At 37.1% G+C, this 20,961-nt stretch overlaps 1 protein-coding gene across 28 annotated transcripts in view; it reads left to right on the forward strand.

The window, feature by feature from the left end:
- The window catches only part of tjp1a (tight junction protein 1a), a 103,060-nt gene that overhangs the window by 30,126 nt on the left and 51,973 nt on the right, over window positions 1-20,961 (forward strand). For 5 of the 28 annotated variants that reach the window (XM_083550791.1, XM_083550792.1, XM_083550798.1 and 2 more), the window contains exon 1: window positions 10,674-10,911. The exons of 13 other annotated variants lie outside the window; for them this stretch is intronic. In XM_083550791.1, the coding sequence (XP_083406917.1) occupies window positions 10,831-10,911 (81 nt within the window). In that variant the 5' untranslated portion in view covers window positions 10,674-10,830. Of the gene's footprint in view, window positions 1-10,643; window positions 10,912-14,075; window positions 14,577-20,961 lie in introns of those variants that run through there. 10 more of the 28 variants (XM_083550794.1, XM_083550795.1, XM_083550803.1 and 7 more) reach the window with 4 other exon arrangements.

The raw sequence follows: 20,961 nt of genomic DNA on the forward strand, positions 1-20,961 counted from the left end.
GTTTCAACTAATAGAGCAGCAGGATTATAATAATCTAACGGGGCTTTCACACTGGCAGTGTAGTCTAAATCAGAGCACGGCTAACACTACCTGTAGAAGGTTGTCTGATATTGTTCGCACAGCAACAATTACAGCCATAGCAATCAAACTTGGATTTGGAGTGCAGCAAATGTGCCCGGTGTAAAAACCTCCTAGAGTGTACTTCAGCAGATTCCAGGTCAAGGATCATCAGCCTGAGGACTGAAGTATTTCAGCAGACCAAATGTAATAAAGAATAAAGAATTATCGTTGTTTAAAAGCTTCAGTGATGGCTCAGCTTCGGAATTTTTTGTTAATCAAAGCTATGGAATAGCCGTATCTCAGCAACCCCTGGATGATCTGTGTCTTTATAAAAGAAAAGCATGGTGAGCTCAGTGCAGGAGCACTAGTGCAGCAGTCAGTGTCTCATGGCTGTGGAATGTTGGTGTGCAGGAGATCAGGAGCGCCTGATCCAAGTCACATCTTAATCATTCAGTGAGTTGGAGCTGGAATCAATCTTACACTCACACACACACACACACACACACACACACACACACACACACACACACACACACACACACACACACACACAAACACACACACACACAAGCACACAGACACTTGGAGCAGGATGTGACCTCCAGAGGTCAGAGGCATCAGTCTTCTCGAAGATGTTGATCAGAGATCAGTTTTTGTTCTGGTTAATGTAGTGCTGATCCTGGATCAACAAGCTCCCAGAAATCTCAGTCACATTAATGAATGTGTGAGGACAGAGACAGGTGTGTGTATGTGTGAGGGTGGGTGTGGGTTAGGAAATCCAGTGCTCTGCTGAGCCAACAGTTTCCCAGAAGCCTCCCCTCCACTGTAATTACTCATCCTTCAGCTACATACATCAGATAACACTCTTACAGTCTTTAACTCACACGCATACACACACACACACACACACACACACACACACACACACACACACACACACACACACACACACATATGAGGGGTTTCTATAGCAAACCTGGTGTGTGCTGGGTTACATGTATTTCAGTAAACACACAGTGTACACTTTAATGTTTGGTACATTTTCATTTTCAAAATGAATTAGACTGAAAATATGGTTGTTTTGTAAAGAGACTTTTGAGACTCTGTTTTGTGGATAGTGTCAGTCCTTTAACAACATATCTATCAAATGTCATTCTAACATGTAACCTGAGCTCAGATATATTGAATGTAATCATATACCAGCTCTTTGTTTGTCGGGTGTATGTTATAATACAGAGTTCAGGTATGTGGTATGCGTGGGTGTGGGTGTGGGTGTAGTTCAGGTATGTGGTATGCGTGGGTGTGGGTGTGGGTGTGTTTGTGTGTGTGTCCAATGTGTGTTCTTGGAATTTTTCTTCGTTCCCATACTTTTTGTTCATATCACGAAGACATTATGTGTGGAAATTAAAAGTAAATATATGTAACGGAAGTATATTAATTAGCAACTAACATACCAGAAGGCTTTTTTTCTTTTTTTCCTTCAATTGTATATTAATTGCAGTGATATTGTGATGGAAAATGGCATAAGCTGACCTGAATACAAAAATCTAAGAAGGTTTGATTGTAGTACTAATGTGTTGACTTAATCCCATAAATTATTGGCAATAAAGCTATTTAGGCCTGTTATTTCACAGCATTAAATCTTTCACTGAAAAGTGAAATAGTTGTGAATGGAATTTAGAAAATAAACTGACATACAGTATAAATAACAAATAAAATGTATGAGCGAACAAAGAAATATATGTACAGTGTAATTTGTATATCAAAGAGCATTTAATCTTCATTAGTTATGACTTATATAATTTTAAGGCAGTCAGTTGAAATCTTCCAGTAGTTTGTCATTTTATAGGTCAATTTCCAAACATTTGGGAGCACGAATAGGTTCCGAAATTGCAGGATTGACACAGATACCAGATTTCTTTTGCAAATGATCCAACAAATAATTGAATCTAGTGTAAGGTGGACATTGGAATGTATGAAACACCCATCCTCTTCCTCCTCCTTCTCCTCCTCCTTTATGGTGGATGTCTGCATGTTTTAGTGGTGTATCATCCGTCATGGTCACATGGAAGACTGGAAGCCTGAGAGGATGACATGGATGAGGCCATATCATCCTCTCAGGCTTCCAGTCTTTAATGGTGTAGCCCTTTTTTCCATGCAAACCCTGACTTGGTCTATCTAGAGTATGAACCAACAATGGGTAAAACCTAGGAATTTCCCTGTGTATAAGAATAAAGCAGGAAAACCAGTCTGGAATACTAGACTGACTTTTTGTGTTTTACAACCATGTAGTGGTGAATATCGGTCTCAAAACTACTACAACTTTTGTTACACACCTGCATTTTGTTGTTCTGCACAAACATATTAAATACTCAAAATCACACTGCATCCTGCGGCTGAACTCCCATGTGAGCGATAATCCTGCGTTTAACACCACTTGCTCGTGTGTCCAGCTGCCGGAGCTCCAGTTTTTCTTGCTCACACTGACTGTGAAAATGACGTCTGACCTTAAATGGGCTTATAATAAATCAATACCTATCAGCACTGGAGATTTGCAGCACTTGTGGGCTGTGCAAATTAGATTTTTATGCCACAGCTACAAAGCCATCAGAGTTACAACATGGCAAATCAGAAGTGCAGGGAGAGACTTTTACCCCAGACTTTTACTACAATTTTGACCTTGTTATACTTATAATGAATTCACTTACTATCACCATGATATGACGACATTGTTGTTTTCATATCCACGTATTACAAACTATAGTACGATTTAGCTTTAGCCAGACTGCTCATGACTTTCTCAGCACTTTGTTTCCTCTGAATGAACTTCTCTGTCCAGTGATCTCACAGTGGGAAAATAAATGTTTCCCTTTAACGCTATTTCAGATTTATTGTGTTTTTTGCTTTAATGATCTGTAACTATCTTTAAAATCATTGTAGATAATTGAGCTTTCATACATGTCATACTTGTTTCTTTTTACATTTGTTTTAAAAAAAAATGTGATTCTGCAATATTTCATACATTTAATAACAGAAAAGGCTGTGATTTCACTGTTATAGAAATAAATTTCTTAAATATGATATTTTTTGAACATATCTTTTACCCTGTAAAAATGAAATATAAAGCAAAAATACAATACATTTAAAAGCATAGTTTTATGTTAATTCTAGTTGTAATTCCCACATTGCCAGGTTTCTCTTATTTAAAAAAAACTTTCACGCTCATTATTTAGCACCTTATACAATAAAATAGCACTTGATCCAGCATAACCTTGTTTGTTTGCAACATGTACTTGAAATTGTATTGACTGAAAAACACTGTTTCTAAAGTTGAGAAGTCTGATTATCTCACAGAAAAAGTAATTATCATCCTGACTATTTTTGAGGTATTTCCTTATTTACAGATGTGACATGTTTGTATATTAGAGGCCCACAGATTATTATTTGAATGTTACTTTGTTTTTTTTACAGAAAAACTGCACATGTTCTACATATCATCATTTGCAGAAATGATCAGTATGTAGAACATGAAGGAACACCTCATTAAGAAATATCTGCCGTTACAGTTCTGACATGTTTCCGTTATGGAGCACTCTGTATGTTTGGTGTATAAACAATGCTGTTTTCACTATAATCTGACTAGAGAAGTTAAATACATCGAAATATGAGTCAAAAACACTATGAACATTAAAGTACTTACATTTTTCCATGTTAAGCTTTACATTTGTGGAGAATTGCCCTACACGTGAATTAAGAAGTGTTCGATAAACATATTTGGAAACATTTTTCACTCATTGACACCACGTTGCGGTTGAGTACTTGATCTGATTGGTCAGAAGGTGTTGTTGTATGACAGTAAGTTTTGACTGTAACATAACCAGTTTTAGATTATGTGCTTGTTTTAATACTAATATGCTATCGTTTCCATAGTAACTACCTACTATGTTACTAACATTTTTAGCATAATCTATTGAGTTTTTATAATAATAAACATTATTAATCGTTATTGTAGTGAAGTTTTTGTTAGGAGGCGTTTTTGTGATACTTATAGACAGAGTCTTGGTTGTAAGTTTTGAAAGAGAGCGTTTGGGAAGTCTTAAAAATGTGTGATGTGGCTTTAAAAGACACATTCATTACAGTGAAATTGCTGCAGCATATGCAGAATAACACACACTACAACAGCCACTGCTTTACACCACCATTACTATACTATCCTTTATGTAATAGTGAGGTTCAGGGTGTGTTCTGTGCAGTTAGTTACCATGAAAAAACTAATGCACCATAATTATAGCAAAGAACAATGCCAGATTATGTGTATATTAGCTGTCTGTTTAGATGTTAACAAAATGTGACTTTTTTGATACAGATTTATTTGTGACTTTCACATAAATTAAATAACAGCAGGTTCCTTACTGTAACAGTTTTCAAGTATAAACACTGACTCCGAACAGAATGATTAAGACATTAGATAAGATGCTAATTATTTGGTTTATTATTGAAGGAAATCAGATAAGCGTTAATGTTAGCACTCTTGTTAGCAGTGTTAGTGTTAGAGTTCATAGTTTGTTCATGTTAACTAATGTATTTGCTTTAAAAGAACCCTCACCATCATCACAGGTTCACTGAGGTGTGTATTGTCCTCAGTATTACTCTGAAACTGCATGTGCTGTATATACAAGCAGAGATAAGAAACTCAAACACGCTGCACCGGCTAGAGTTCTTTTAAAAAGTTTTACAGTTTCCTTGTTCTCAGTCTCAATTGTTTCTTGAGCATATCAAAAACTCTATCGTTAAATAAAAGGTTTATGAAGAATTTTTATTTAGGAAGCACATGGATTAGCCAGATAGAGAGTCATTTAGCAAAAATAAATAAATAAATTAAGTAACTAAGTTACATAGTAAACACAAGGATATTATGACCTCTGTGTGACTTCATAAAAGTATGTTTCAGATAAAATAGTCAGTTTTACACACTGTTTCCTTTCACATTACTCATGAACCTTTCTAATCTGAAAACTGCTCACAGGGAGAACAAGATGTGTCAATATTTACGTAAAAAGCATTCTGCTTATTGACGATCACCAATTCAACAGAAACGTTGAATTTCTGGGTGGTCCATTCAAATTATTAAAATGAAATGTACACAGTTCATGCATTAAATTTGTCTTTAATCATTGACTCAAAAACAGTTTGAGGGATTCTCAATGAAATTATCATATAGCAAAAGGAAGGCAAGAGACCAGTGAATACAGTTTGTGCTAATATAATGACAAATTGAGAATATTTGAATCAATATTTAATTAGTAGACAAATAAATTGTTAATGATTTGAGGTTGATTGGGGCGAGCAGTGTGCCAAAGTATTCATTATATGCTTGTGTAGACCTTCGTTATGGTAAATTACTGAAATAAACTGTGTACTAAGTTTTTTTTTTTACAGGTTATTTGGATGTTTTTAGGTTTACATTTTTTAAACAGGCCCTAGATATGATAGTTGTGAGAAACTAAGAGTCTTGTTACCATGTACTTTACATGTTCATTGTTCAGTGTCCCATTATATAGCAGTTAGTTCTGGTCCGTTAATCAGAATGAGCACGCAGTGTTCCTTCTATTTAGTAAAACTGTCCTGGGGCGTTTCGCTATGTGTATTCACCATGTAAAGTATTCCAGCTACAATCCCACTGAAACAGTTACTGCAGTGGAGTTAGTGATATCAGCAGACACATACTGCTAAATTGGAAGTCACTGAATTCAATCTGTATTTGCATATAGTTAAACTTTTCTCATGATTGTCTTTGGACACACCCACATCCAGTCACCAAATGTCACGGTTGATCACGTCTGCTGAAAATGAACTGTCTCCTGTTGATTTGTCACTGCAAGCTGATGTATGTTGAATATAGCTTTAGGTTAAGAAATTGCCAGAATCAGAACACAATGTTGATGTTGCTGGTATTTCTGCCTTTGTTCATTAATTTGATTTCATTTGTTTTGATTTGGGTGAATATTTTTGGTTGAAATCCGATTTCAGGCAGAAATATTTCTAGCATTAAACAAGTACGGACATGGACATTAACATCCTTTTTTTATAATTTAGGAAAGTTTTTCATGCATTTCGGGTATAACTATAAATTCCTATTTTACCTCTGTTGTAGTTCTTTGCACTATTCTCGTAATGTCTTGTCATCATATCATTTAATCATCCTAATGAAGAAATAAACATCTGTCAAAAAAAAAAAAAAAAAAAAAAAGCAAATCGAGTCAAAACAGCCCAGCTTGATCTGTTAATGGTGTTTTGTAATGTGCTGCCTTTGAGAATAGGGCTCATTGTTCGGAAGAATTTACAGCTGCCCCCGTGTTAGATGGAATAAATGATGCTGTGAGTTTAGAGGAGCATTGTGTGCTTTCTAACACATTCATTGTGATTAAAACAAAAGGAATCTCAACTCTCAACTCATTTTACAGATCAGTTTGAAACAACACGTAGCCATCATGCTGCTCTCAGATCTATTACAGCAAAGTTAACGTTAATAACAAAGTATTCAGAAAAAGTAGACATTGGTGCTTAATTACATAATAGATATTACATAATAGATACATGCAGCTTGTTTAATGCTATAGTTTATATCAAAAGTTTGTAAACCTGGATCAAATCATGGAGTTAAAAAAATATTTAATTCACAATGTATATGCAGATAAAAACAGCAAAACAATCTAAACAGTAGTTCTGAATGTGATAAAAGTGAGGAACAAAACACTTGGGTAGGTGTTATACAGTGCATGCGGAAAGTATTTACAACGCTTCACTTTTTCCACATTTTGTTATGTTGCAGCCTTGTTCCAAAACGGATTTAATTCATTATTTTCCTAAAAATTCTACAAAACAAAACTCATAATGACAATGTAAACGAAATGTCTTTGAAATCTTTAAAAATGTATCAAAAAAGAAAAAAGAAAATCACATGTACTTAAGTATTCCCAGTCTTTGCTCAATACTTTGTTGAAGCACCTTTGGCACCAATTATAGCCTCAAAACTTTGGAGTATGATGCTACAAGATTGGCACCTATTTTTTGGGCAGTTTCTTCCATTCTTCTTTGCAGAAACTCTCAATTGCAGAACCTCTCAATCCAACCTATCAGGTTGGGTAAGGAACGTTGATGCACAGCCATTTTCAGTTCTCTCCATAGATGTTCAATCAGGTTCAAGTCTGGGCTCTGGCTGGGCCACTCAAGGACATTCACAGAGTTGTTCTGTAGCCACTCCTTTGTTATCTTGGCTTGGAAGATGGAAAAAGAGCAAATTCCCGATGACTTTCCTGTGGGGAGAAAACATACTGACTACTTCAAGCCCTGGCACTGGAGACTCCTTACATAAAAAGACATGCCAATGAAATGGTGAAGGAAGAAAGGAAAGAAGGAGGAAGGAATGAAGGAAGGAAGGAAGGAAGGAAGGAAGGAAGGAAGGAAGGAAGGAAGGAAGGAAGGAATATTTTATATTTTCTGCTATTTTTTCTCCTATTTATTATTGTACAGCAACAGTTTGCTGAACCAATTCAAACTTGCTGAATGACACAGTCGAGCGCTCGAGCAAAGCCTGGAATCTCACACTCACTGTACAGAGCAATACCACACAGCTTTCCTTTTTTAGTGCCGGTCGGTCAGCCTGGCACTCTGCTTTTGGGATGAAAGGGTCACAAAATGGCCGCTGTAGTTTCTCTGCTGTAGAGTGTGTGCTGCTTTCATGATAAACTGTGCTTCAGAAAGTTTATAAAAATGACAAAGTAAATTAGACTTAGACTTAGTGGAAAAATTATTAAGAATGATGTTGTTAGAATCTACGGATGCTGTAGCATTTCTATTTTTATAATGCAGCAGCGTTGCTTTTAAGAGTGAGGTCTGTTTTTTATCCAAATAATCCAAGGTTGCATCTCATGATGGATAACAGAACGCGGAGCTGAAAGGGGCATGCTAACTCAGGATTAGAGGTGATTTATTTTTTCATTTTGGCTTGTTCTGAACAGAAACAACATTTTTGCGTTCCTGTTTCAGCGTTCTACACCTGAAGCTTTGAAAAAAGGTTGAGGATATAAATAATAAAAACAAAACATTCTCCATTTAATTGGAAACATGTTATATGTTATATGTTATATGAGCTTCGTTATATTTTGAAGAGTTATTGGTGAGTCGTAGGAAAAATGCTTTCTACATTGTACAGTTGGATGTGCTTAGTAAAAAGTACAGTAAAGAGAACTAAAGAGTTCAGGACAGGAAATTAGACCGGTTGAGAAACTATTTTAGGTTTTTATGGGATTTTTGTTTGAAATCACACTTGTGTGGGGGGAAAAAAGCGCTTAAGTGGTAAATATCAATGTTTATGTATGTACACTCTCCATTTTCTGTGCCAACTCTGTGCCAAATGCATAGATTAAAAAAGCACTAGTCAGCTGTTGCTTTGTCACTGCTGTTTTTAGAATTTGCTCAACTAGAAGCTGTAGTATTTATTTTGTCTTTAAATAGCGTTAAGGACCAGAACTCCTACTGTACAGGTGTGTAGTAATTTGCAAAGGTTATTTCTTGATCAACATATGTTTTCCCTCAGCAAGCAACAGTGTTTGCTTTAGGTGGACTGAGAGGAAACACCCCACTTGGCTCTGTCCACTGACCTACAGAGGGTTCTGGTTAGCAGTGGAAACAATATTCTGCCCTGCCGCAGCTCCAGAGCAAGAATTCCAAATGTCAATAAAGAACTTCAGGAAAGTAGATAAGGTCAATGGCTTTTATAATTTAGCACAGATGAAGAGGTTGAGTAGAGATGGAGACTTGGGTCTTATTCCAAATCGTAATATGTTCAGTGAACTCTGGCTTTGGCTTCAAAGCTTTATTGTTATGTATGGTTTTTCAGTAAATCCTAAGTTAGGAACAATACATTCCATGTCTTGCTGAGAAAGAAAAATAATTCAAAACAGGGCGGTGTGATAAAGCAGATTTAGTGAAACAGCACTTTATTCAACAGCACACAAGTCTTTTATCCTTTTTTTTTTTTTACACTGCAACCTGCCGAACAGTTTATTTGTTCATTTTATTTCTTATTTTTTTAACCAAAACATTGTAATTTTTGTCCATTTATAGTTGATGTGTAATTTGTATAAGGAACACTCTTGAAACGTTTGTTATTTCTATTAATTACATAACCTCCTCTGATCTGTTTTTCATGCATCTTCATGATGTCACCGATTATATATGTTAATTACTAATGCTTAACACGTTCATCTGAAAAAGCTGTTTCTATAGCAAAGATAACTTTAGGAAGGGGCGTATTTATATAAACCCATGATTTGCAGGTTCACTACTGTCTGAGCTGCTGTTATAGCAAGCAAACCAACAACTTCAAACATTGTGCTCCCTCCACCCTCTTTAATAAGAATCAGATCTCAGCTCTCGGAGTGTTTACTGTTCTCAGTCATGCTTTTTGCTCCTGTTTTTGGCTCTAAGAAACACTGACCTCATACAACAACTATGCCATCTACACGAACACTGGCTCCAAATCAAACACTTCCTTTGACGTGTATGGCTTCATTGTAATACGGCCGTAACTACCACACTTGTTTATTTCCGTACTTTATATATTTCTCTGATGAAAACATGCATTTTTTCAGAGCAAGACACTGGTGAACACTGGTGAATAGTAACATAGGCAAAAATGAACCTTTTTGTAACAAATAAGGTGTTGAAAGCACATTTGGATTGATCTATCAAATAACATGCCTCGCAAAACTAATAACATCATACACGGATTTGGTGTATTCAAATTCAGCACTTTTGAGATTGAATAAGACTGTTATTTTATGACTGTGCTACAGTGCTGGACAGTAAGGAATTATTTAAGAATGAAACATTAACCTGCATAATTTATTCCAATCTACTTTTTTACTCCAAAAAACATTTTTACTCAGGTGCATGAATGGTCTACTTCATTCACCACTGCTGCTTCGCTTGGTGGTGGTGAAGATGTTACTGTTAGATCTGTAAGGTTTATTGTTGTAACAATGTCTCAGTGGTATAACGACAAGCATTTCCATCTAATAGCTTCAGGTTTTCCTTCGATCCTGAGCAAAGGTGTGGACATTTGCAATGATTTCGTGTGCATGTGTGTTTCGTGTCCATGTATGTGGATTGGATTCTCCAAATTTATTAATGTGTGTGTGTGTGTGTGTGTGTGTGTGTGTGTGTGTGTGTGTGTGTGTGTGTGTGTGTGTGTGTGTGTGAAGGTATGCAGTGAGCTGATATACTGATATCTTGACAAGGATAAAGCGGATTAAAGATGTATGAATGAAGGCTCACATTGGTCTATGTTTTGGACAAAAAAGAAGAAAAAAAGGCAATAGAGGGAGAGGGCATTGTGTGATATTTGTACCTTTTGCTTATTATGCTCTATTTGTCTGTGTGTGTGGGGTGTGTGTGTGTGTGTGTGTGTGTGTGTGTGTGTGTGTGTGTAGTTGTTTTCCAAGTGCCTGCTTTTCCACAAGCACACCTGAGCTCCCAGGCCTGACGTTCTACTCCCAGTGTGTTTGCATGTTGTTTACTGAGAAACAAGACAAAGCTGCTTTTGATCAGATCCCACTGACTCACTGTGTCACTCCGTCTCTCCGTTGTCAGCACTGAATGGAGGCGTCTTTCCGTTATTTACAACGATTTTCTTAGGTTTTGAGGCTTAAGAGAGAATTAATTTGAATCTTCTTGGTGGATCTTATTAGTGAACAAACACACAACATGCTGAACATCCTGATTTCTTCTCTGGTGGATGCAGATCGGAAAATGCGCTGGAAGATGAAAGAGCCCGTCACCTCTCTGGTAAAGTTCTGATTCGTGTTTCTTGGGCCAGTCTTACATCCTTTATTTAAGCGTTTCTACTGGACCTTTAACAAAAATGTAGCTAAAATATCTGTATCCATAAAATGCAAGCAGCATAAATGGAGAATACGCTGCGTATACCAGGTGAATCCGTTTCACAAAAAGCTGTAATTAAGTTCTCATAATTTGTTTTTTCAAAGTTTCATTTTTACAAAGGGGAATTTCATGAACATATACAGTATCTCACAAAAGTTAGTACACCCCTTTACATTTCAGTAACCATTTTAGTACATCTTATAGGATAGCAGTAAATATTTACTATATTTTACTGTATATTTAAGAAAGCATGCAAACTGAAAAAAAAAAAGATTATTAAAACATATTTTAATTTACAATTTTATCAAGGCTGATGATGCATTGAACTAAAACTTTCTTTATTTTAACATTGATTTTATGTTGCACAACATAAAGCATAATAACTTGTTTTGTTTCTACACAGTCCTAGGAAGAATTAAGTGAATGATAGATAGATAGATAGATAGATAGATAGATAGATAGATAGATAGATAGATAGATAGAAAGAAAGAAAGAAAGAAAGAAAGAAAGAAAGAAAGAAGGAAAGAAGGAAAGAAAGAAAGAAATTAACAGTGAAAAAGATTATCCCCAACCCCCAGCACGCACACACACACACACACACACACACACACACACACACACACACACACACACACACACACACACACACACACACACATTCGACCCTGGTGATGGTATCTGACCTCATCCTGTGAGCTGTGTTTCTGACCTCTGCTTCATCCTGTTTCTGTGATTTTATTTTCAGAAGTGCTGATTTAGTTTCAGCTTCCTGCCTTATTAAGGACTCACAGAAAGCATAGTCACAAAAGCAGATGCTGAATGCTCAACTCGTCCTTTCACTAAGAACAATGTGGATTGTCCATGACATCCTGAAGTCTCTAGCAGCAGACTAGCTTATAAATATGATATGTTCACAACCGTTCTACTGCTGGTATTACAAAAACCAAATCCACTCCTCTTTCTCTCCTGTACAAAACCTCATGGGCTTTCACGTCTTGTCTTGTTCTTGTTCACTGCTTATCCCTGAGCTCAGACTGTAGTGGGCCAACCTGTAGCTTTCAAACAAATGTAAAAAATGCAGGATTTGGGCTGGATCATCCTATTTTTCATAATAGCAACTGGAATTTTTGTTATGCTTTTTAAATATTAACTTGTTAATGTGAGCATTGACCTTTCACAAAGGTGCAAAGATTTGTTACACAAATAGCGATTCATGATTTTTCTTAACATATTTGAAATCCACTAAAATCCTAGCTATGTCTATTTTTTGTATCCTTGCTTTCAGAGATTATCGTTAACGCTGTGCCTCTGAGGTCAAGTATGAAATACGTCTCAGATTGTGACTTTAATCAGAGAACATGAGGTTCAGAGCGATTGAAACGGCCTTGAAAGGTTTATTCGGTTCAGACTGACAAAAATATTTGAATTTGATAAATTGTGTTATTTAGTATTAGCTGAATATGTACGCTTTTTCCAGAAACAGACCATGATCTTGATGACCGTTCACCAGAAAGTGGGACAGGTTTATTTTCATTTCAACCCCGCCTTCGACTTACTGTTGAGCCACACACAGAGAAGGAAAATCTTTCCCTCCTTTACACCAAGCTTATCTTGGATATCTCTTTTGGTAACCCTGGAGACGTGTTTATTTGTGTTGCGCTTCTAATTTTGTGCTCAGAACAAACAATAAAAGAGCTTAAGTGCTCCAACAACTGATTGAAGGTGGTCCTTAGAGACTTGTGAGATTTTGTGCTTGTTTTGTGTTATGGTTTTTCTATACGAGATGACATTTTATAGTGGAGAGGCACAGCCCATATTGTTAAGTGTAAAAAACAATGCAAGCTGCGTCCTAAGCTCTGCTTCATCCTGTGGGTGGGGGTCCGGAAAACCATAGGAAGTAGTCTGTAAGGCAGCGATGGGCCGTAAGGTTTCCCATGTGGTCAGTTATACCGAGAAAATCTTTAACCTGACAATGAAATGTTCCTATTCCATAAAATATTGCCTTATTAAATAGAATGTCCATAGATAGGTAATAGTCATTTATAATTTTGAACCAAGACCTAGCGCTTTGGTTCTTAATATAGGTTCTGGATTAAGGCTAAGATATGAAAATAGTTTAGTTATGCTTTATATCTGTTTTTTTGCCATGTAGGAGTCCACGCACCAAATGTATTAGTGATTTTAGTTAATTTTTTCCTGCCTTATCGAAAAAAACAAAAAACAACATGTCTAAATAGTAAATTTGACAGTGCAGTATCCTAACTACTAACCAGGTGTGTGAGACGACCTGAATCGGCTTGGTGATAGCTTTGCAACAACAGAGCGTTTTTTTTTACATTCTCACCAGTGTCTCAAACTAGGCTTTTTTTAAAAAACCTGGACCATTTCGCTGCTTAGCAAATCTGCGAAACTTTAAGGGAATTAACTGAAGCGCATATTTATCTTGAATTGTAGTGTTTACAGCTACAGCATTGCACAAGCAAATTGTCAATTTCGCAAAACCTCAGATGCACAGTATTACTTGGGCCCCTGTTTTCGCTTCTTGCAGCTGTCTTGTTTTAGTGTTTAATGATTGTTTCATTATTAATATTTTAAGCATTATTAAATAGTAATATGTATCTCAAGGTCTTCTTGATTTCAGATTAGAGCTGATTCATTCAAACCAATAAATTAATTTGGCTTTTGGTGGGATGTTAAACAAAATTATATGTTTTTTTTTTACATATTAAGTAATAAACTTTAAAATAGATTCTGAATTGTACAAAAGACCAGAAAAATCACAATAACACCAAAACAGCAGCAATTTGCTCTTCCCATCCCATTCTGTCCTGTGTTGCTTTCAATAGGACTGATAAGGGGGTTATGTTGTTTACATGTGTGATCGTGTAGAAATAAAAAATATATTTTCACGAAATAGTTATGACACAAATGTAATTTGGTGTCTTTGCATACAATAGAGATAATCAACACACTTCGGGATTGGGTTGAATAGCGAATTCGACTGTTTTGTTTCTTTTTCGCTCCCCCCTGTGTACGAGGGAAATGGAATGGTCCATTCCAGGCAGGCAGGCAGGCAGGCAGACATGTCATGGCTGTTGCTCGGAGAGTGAGGGAGCAGGGAGCAGGGAGGAGGAGAATACAGAAAGGAGCAGGAAGTCTCAGGAGAGGAAACACTCACTAACATCACTCCTGCGTCTCCTAAAACCAATCGCCTCAACATCTACATGTCGTCGACTTGTTTTTGTTTTTTAATATCTCTTGAAGGGAATTAACAACAACAACAATAGCTTCGGCGAAAGAAAAGTTTAAAAACAAACACACCAACGCGCCGCCTCTGATGGTGAACTTTGGACTTGGCTTTTATTTCTTTATTTCCGCTAACATGGCCAAGGAAGGGGCAGAGAAATAAAGAGGAATTCGCCCGGAGCTGAGGGGCTGCTGGGCAGGAACGCAGGAAACTGGAGGAAGTTTTCTAGCCATCACTTGCTTGCTTTCTTTCTATCAGTGATAATTTACTGGGAGGGAGGGAGGAAGGGATCAAAATGTCGGCCAAAGCTGCTTCAAATAAGGTAGGACTCACATCTGCACTGTGCCTCATTAACCCCGGGCTGTAGTTACCTGATCTGATGCGAAGAAAACAATGATTTTACTGTGAACGGTGAAAATGCTTGTTTTAATAACACGGGCACAAGAGTGTGTGTGTGTGTGTGAGAGAGAGAGAGGTTGGGGTCGAGTTCACTGGGACATGTAGAGGAAGATAAGGGGAACTTCGAGGAACTTTCATCCAGTGTTGGGATTATTTTGGAGCCTTTGACTCACTTGGAAAAGGTGAACGGAGAATGTGTGTGTGTGTGAGAGAGAGAAAGAGAACTTGCCTGTTTTGAAACTTGTGTAGCTTTGGGCTACAGTTAACAAAGTGCAACTGTGTAATGATGCTCCATTAATCCATTAACATGTGGAGCTTTATTAAAAGTCATTACTTTCTAAGTCTGGAAGTTATTTATACCTAATTTGGGATTGATTTAAGGAATGTGTGTGTGTGTGTGTGTGTGTGTGTGTGTGTGTGATAGAAAGCACTTGTGTATAGCTGTATGCCCTGTACACCAAAATGCAAGATCTGACCACATTTATTTGTCAGATTGAGACCTGACTTGATTAGAAGTGTCTCATACACACTCAGTTCTCAGACAGGATAAAAGTTTAATTCGGAGTTTCATTAAACTCGTGGTTTCTGTCTATTTGGGCGCGTGAACGCGCATGCGGCGCGTGCACGCGTCAGTTTGAGACGGCAACGAGCGCGTAGTTACTATATACTAACCCGGTCTATTTAATTAAAATGTATTTTATTATTATTATTTTTTTCTTCCGGAGTTTATACACTGTTCCAGGTGGAGAAAGAGGATGTGAAACCTGTATGTGTGTATGTAGAGAGCAGTGGAAGAGTGAACAGGGTAAAGAAAACTCGGTTCTTCAGGTTTGGGCAGATTATTTTGATGAAGCGAAACATTGGTGAAACTCGTCTGAGGTGCGTTCACACACACTCGCAATTTCCATCCCGGATTATTACACACAATCGGATGAGTTCTGGTTGGATTAGTCATTAAAACAAGTATTTGATTTAATTTTTTTACATAAGTAGACTATGGTTATAATCATTATAATTATAATATTATTATTATTATTATTATTACTAGTAGTAGAAGTAGTAGGAGCAATAGTAATAGCAGTATTACTACTACTACTAGTAGTATAATGTGGTGTGTTCTCACACACCTGTGTGAACACACCCCATGCATAATGGGAATATTAAATAAATCTGAATTTAATGCTGTTGGTTGGTTTAATTTAGTTTAGCTTAGTGGTGCTGGAAAAGCACCACTATTACTAATGTGCAAAATATTATTATTATTATTATTATTATTATTATTATTATTATTATTATTCATTTTCTATTATTTTGGTTAACAGTAAAAATGGCACCATATCCATTAGGACGTATAAACATGAGCCCTGAAGAGTTAAACCCCACAGCAAGACGCTCAGTAGGATGTTCAGGATTCACTAATTCATTACTGACCGTGTTTAAGGGTCACTATGCGTGATCCCCACTCATCTCAGCTTCAACTCCGATCTGGTCAACAGCGCTTTAAAACATTAATGCAGTGATTAGCCTCCTCCAGTGGTCCAGACAAACTTTACTTCCTTCAACATGATGTCAAGTGACTTGTATTGTGTGGAATGTTTTTTCGGACATCCAGCAAAGCTGAAATTCTTTCAACAATTGTATTGTTAAGGCCGTAAGTGGGGTCCGGTTTATTAAAGGTGGGTTAGGACTAAAAACCCAGGACATTATTGAGGCTTCAGTTTTTCCAGATAACGTTTGAGTTCTTGCAGCGATCGCATTTACAGATGTTACTCTATAAGCTGCATGATGCCGACCAAAAACACAAAATGAGTTGTTGGATTTCTTGATCACGATGTCAAACCTTTGATCTCTGTGTTTTATTAATACGTGCAAAATTTTTTTGTATGCAACAACAAAAAAGTTTTTCCTGTCAGTTAAAATCTTTAGATTTCTTTTTAAATGAGCATTTAAAATAGAAGACAAAAGTTTGGACACCTGACAATAGAATTAATGTGTTGTTTTTTTCAAATATCTCATTTCATTTAGTCTCCATTTACTGTTGTAATGACCACCACTCTTCTGGGAAGATGTTCCACTAGATTTTGGAGTGTGCTTGTGTTCATTCAGCCGCAAGGGTGTTGGTAAAGTCAGGAACTGATGTAGGGTGAGGAGGCCTGGAGTGCAGTCAGTGTTTCAGTTCATCCCACAGATGTTTAGTAGGATTAAAGTCAGAGCTCTGTAGCAGGCTACTCAAGATTTTACACTCTAACACAGGTAAACCTTCATGGAGCTGACTTGGAGTGCACAGGGGAACAGGTCTGGGTCTTCTGGTTCAAGTGAAGAGGAAATGTAACACATCTGCATCTGATGTCGTATACAATCATCTGCCTTCAACTTTGTAGTAACAGTTTGGTGAAGAATCACATACGGCTGAAAAAGTCAGGTGTCCAGATACTTTTGTCTGTAAAGTGTATATCTTGATGCATCTCATGTTTTGTATAAAATGTCCTGATGTATCATGATGATCATAGATAGATAGATAGATGGATAGATGGATAGATACAACTTTGTCATTGCATTGTACAGGTACACAGCAACGAAATGCAGTTATCATGTCATATAGCTCAAAATCATGTCATATATCTCAGCCTCTAATGATCAGCTACTCAGGACGTTATCTCCACATTCCACACTCGCCTCGGTTATAGGATTTTCTTATCAGTCACACACAGACCATCTCAAAATCTCTCCCAAAAATAGGTAGAACAGATAGAGGCAGAATCCAAGCCTTAACTCTGAAATATTCTTTTCTTCGCTGTGAAATTCAGTTTAAACCCGATGTTTTCAGGGAACATCATCCTCCTCTGACATGGTTTTTTTTTTTTTTTTTTTTTGTAAGTGCTCTGCATCCTGTTGTAAAGGAAGCACGAGCATGTTTGTTTTTGAATGTGTGTTTTTTTTTTTTTTTCCCTGGTGGGAAAAAGAAAAAAAGCATAGTAAGTAAACATCAGAGGGCAAACACCTGTAATGTCGAGGTTGTGCTCATGTTTGTTAGCCGTGTTCGGAAGAGAAAAAGCAGCAGGTTGATTTCAAAATGTTAAAATGCGTCTGGTTTAATATGGAGGCATGCGTTCAGCAGCGTCCTCCTCCCTTCCTCCCTTTGTACACAACACAAAAGCGAGCAAATGTATGTATTTACATACCCGAGATTCTCGCGTTCTTAATGATGCAGGGGGCAAATCATTTTAAGGCTATAGTGGTCTTATTACATGTTTCTAATATTATTATAATATACGATTTCTGCTTTAGAGTGCAGACGGCTTTTTTCCTGTCCATGAGACTCCTTTTTTTTAAAGTAGAAATAATGCAGGAAAGCAGCTCGAGTGCCCCTGTGCCAAGGACACTCCAATGGTTCCCATGGTGAGCAGAGGGCATAGCCTGCTCTGGGGCGGTGGGCCTTATGGTGCAGCTCCACGACTGGCTCTACTCAGTGGCGTATCAGCTTGGATGCAGTGTTGTGACCTGATGTCTAGATATGCTGCTTTCAATTAGCCTAGTTAGTGGTGATTTGGAGAACATTTAATCAGACAAATAATATATGCTTCTCACGTTTGTCTTTCCTTCGCAAGTTGTTTTTTTTGTAGCCCGTGTTCTAGATTCAACCAGTGAATATGCTGCTGTGTTTACTAATGATTCTGTAAGTGGCCATGTTGATTTGCTGTCACCCAATTCACAGGGAAGAAACTGGTAGAAATTAAGTTGAGGAGAAAACTGAACCTCGTGACCTCGAGTGGAAATGTAGTGTGCAATCATTATTGACCGCGATTTCTGAAGACCAAATTCAAGACCAGGATCGTCAAAACCGAGGGATAAACACATTTTGAGGTGGCCGAGGCCGAATGACGCAAGGCAGAGTCAAGAATGAGACATCTATCACGTCCTTTTTGGGACCAAACCTTTACAAAGACCAGCTGGCTACAGTCCTGCATTGCGACTTTGATTTTAATCTGTTTTCTAAGAGGAATTACCGCTTAGCAAACTTTGCTCATGCGAAAAGAAAAGAGAACAAATGATTTACTTTCAAACCCTCATTCAAGCCCACCACCCAAGACTAAAACCAGTCCAAATACAAACCCCAATAAATCTGAGGCAGTAAAGAAAATGTCCACAGATTGGTCTAAAGTCCTACAGGTCTATTTTTTTTTAGAAGGGAAAAGTTTTATGATGATGCTGGAAAGGAAAAGGAGGACACGGGAGATGGAGAAAGTGGAGATGTTTATTTCTTGCCACTGCAACTTTCTAAAATCAAGTTATTCAGATGAGCTCAGGTCATGGCAGGTCACTCACTACTATCTGGCAAGAGAGAATAAGAAACTTGTAGACAGTCTTTCTGCTCGTTTTCTGCAACGCACCTGATCAGCATCTCGTCTGCTGATTGCCCTCACCCCTACTCCTAGAAAGTGATAGTTTTGAAAGCAAGCCCAGTTTGTAACAGAGTTTTGAACGTTCTGATTTATCAGTGTGTGATGCTGGTGGTTTTTAATGTTTTTGTTCAAGCTGATTCAGGATTCAGATTTTACTCTTTTGTGAATACATTTTTCCTCCTTTAGAGAAACAGGTCACTTTTGCAAAAAAATAAAAGTATAAAATACGTTCTGCAGTTGTATTTGAAGGTAGTGCTATTCACGGTGTTGTAAAGCGTCTTGTTGCTCTTGCACTAGCGATCTAAAGCAACTCGTTCCGTATCCCACAACCTCCACAATACTTAAACGAGTATCTAATTCTAAAGTATTAATCAGGAAGTGATGTTACAAAGCATTTTATTTAGTTCTGTTTTGCTTTTATTGGTTTCCTTTGTAGCCATTAATGTGTTCTCATCTACTTGTTCTTCATTTCAGAAAAGCCTTTGTTTTCCATTTCATCTAAATCTCCCGCTTGTATGTAACCACAATGGGCCAATCAACAACAACGTACTATCCACTGTTTCTCACCTTTTTGTGTATGTTTTCCACATAATGGTGTTTTTTTTTGTCTAAGCAGTTTTATCAGGCTCCTTCTTATAAGGCAGATGCTGTAACTTTGCAGCTAGTATACAGTTAATAGTTTGTTTTGAAACAGTAATCAGTAATCAGAGCGTAATTCCTGTAGAGATCATGATGATGCTGTCTTTGGGTTGGAGAATGGCAGATAAACACAGACCTGAGATGAGCTGGAGGAGATTACAGACCTCACACAGACGTTATTTAACCCACATCCAGACTGTCTGAAGTGACTCCCGAGTGCCGTAACGGTGTGTTATTAAGTTTTGCTATGTGTTTACGCTTACGGCTAATAATGGTGGGTTATTAGTGTATCTGGTGCTTGGGGAGATGATGATGGTGGTGATTAGTGGCAGGAAGGTATTGTCAGGCCAGTGGTGTGTTATTTCTGTATCTGGTAATGATAATAATCAGCACCGGTGTTGTCCGTGTGTGTTTTTAGGTGCTTTCTCATATCTCTTTCTCGTGTGATTGGCTAACCTGCTTAATTTCATCCTTGTGTTTTACATGGGAAAAAGTATTTTTTTTTCTTCAAGAAATCCTTTTTAGTCCATAAATAAATGTTTCTGTAGATGTTTGTACTAAAAAATTATTATTATTATTTTTTTTTTACAAATTCTAATATTCTAAAATATCTTTTTATATAATGTTTATTGCCAATTTCCTCAAAATGACCTGTTTTTCAACAGGTATTTTACACTTTAATTTGTGCTGTTTGCATCGGGCGTGTCCTATATTTAGTTGTCTGGTCATTCCTGTGGTTTCATCGAAGCTCCAAGGCAGCTGCAAAACAGAAATTACAGCATGCTTGTTTTTAAAAATTTTTTTTAATAAAATGCCAAAAGTGGTTACTCGGTGATTAAGATGATGGACTTCTGTGCAGAAGGTTGTGGGTTCAAATCTCAGCACCACAAAACTGCCACTGCTGTGCAATTGAACAAGGCCCTTAACACTCACCTGCTCATTTGTAGAAAGTTCTATCTAGTAGGGCTGCAACCAACAATTATTTTTAAAATCGATTAATCGGACAATACTCCCCCAATATTTGTAGACGGCAAGTTGACAAACATGCTTAAAAAATCGATACAACATTGTTTTGACAATAAAAATAAAAAAATATAAAAAATTTGTTCAGCTGTGAAGATTTAGCATCAAAAATATATAATTAATTTAATGTTGTATAATAATTAAATGATATGTGCGTAAATAAAATATATCAACATTGAACGTAGTAAAGCCGCAGTAAATCACTTTTGAAAGCAAAGCTACTCTTGTAGTAGACAAATGCTA

The sequence above is a fragment of the Silurus aristotelis genome (genome assembly GCF_946808225.1).
Source record: "Silurus aristotelis genome assembly, chromosome: 9".
In the NCBI taxonomy this organism is placed as follows: domain Eukaryota; kingdom Metazoa; phylum Chordata; class Actinopteri; order Siluriformes; family Siluridae; genus Silurus; species Silurus aristotelis.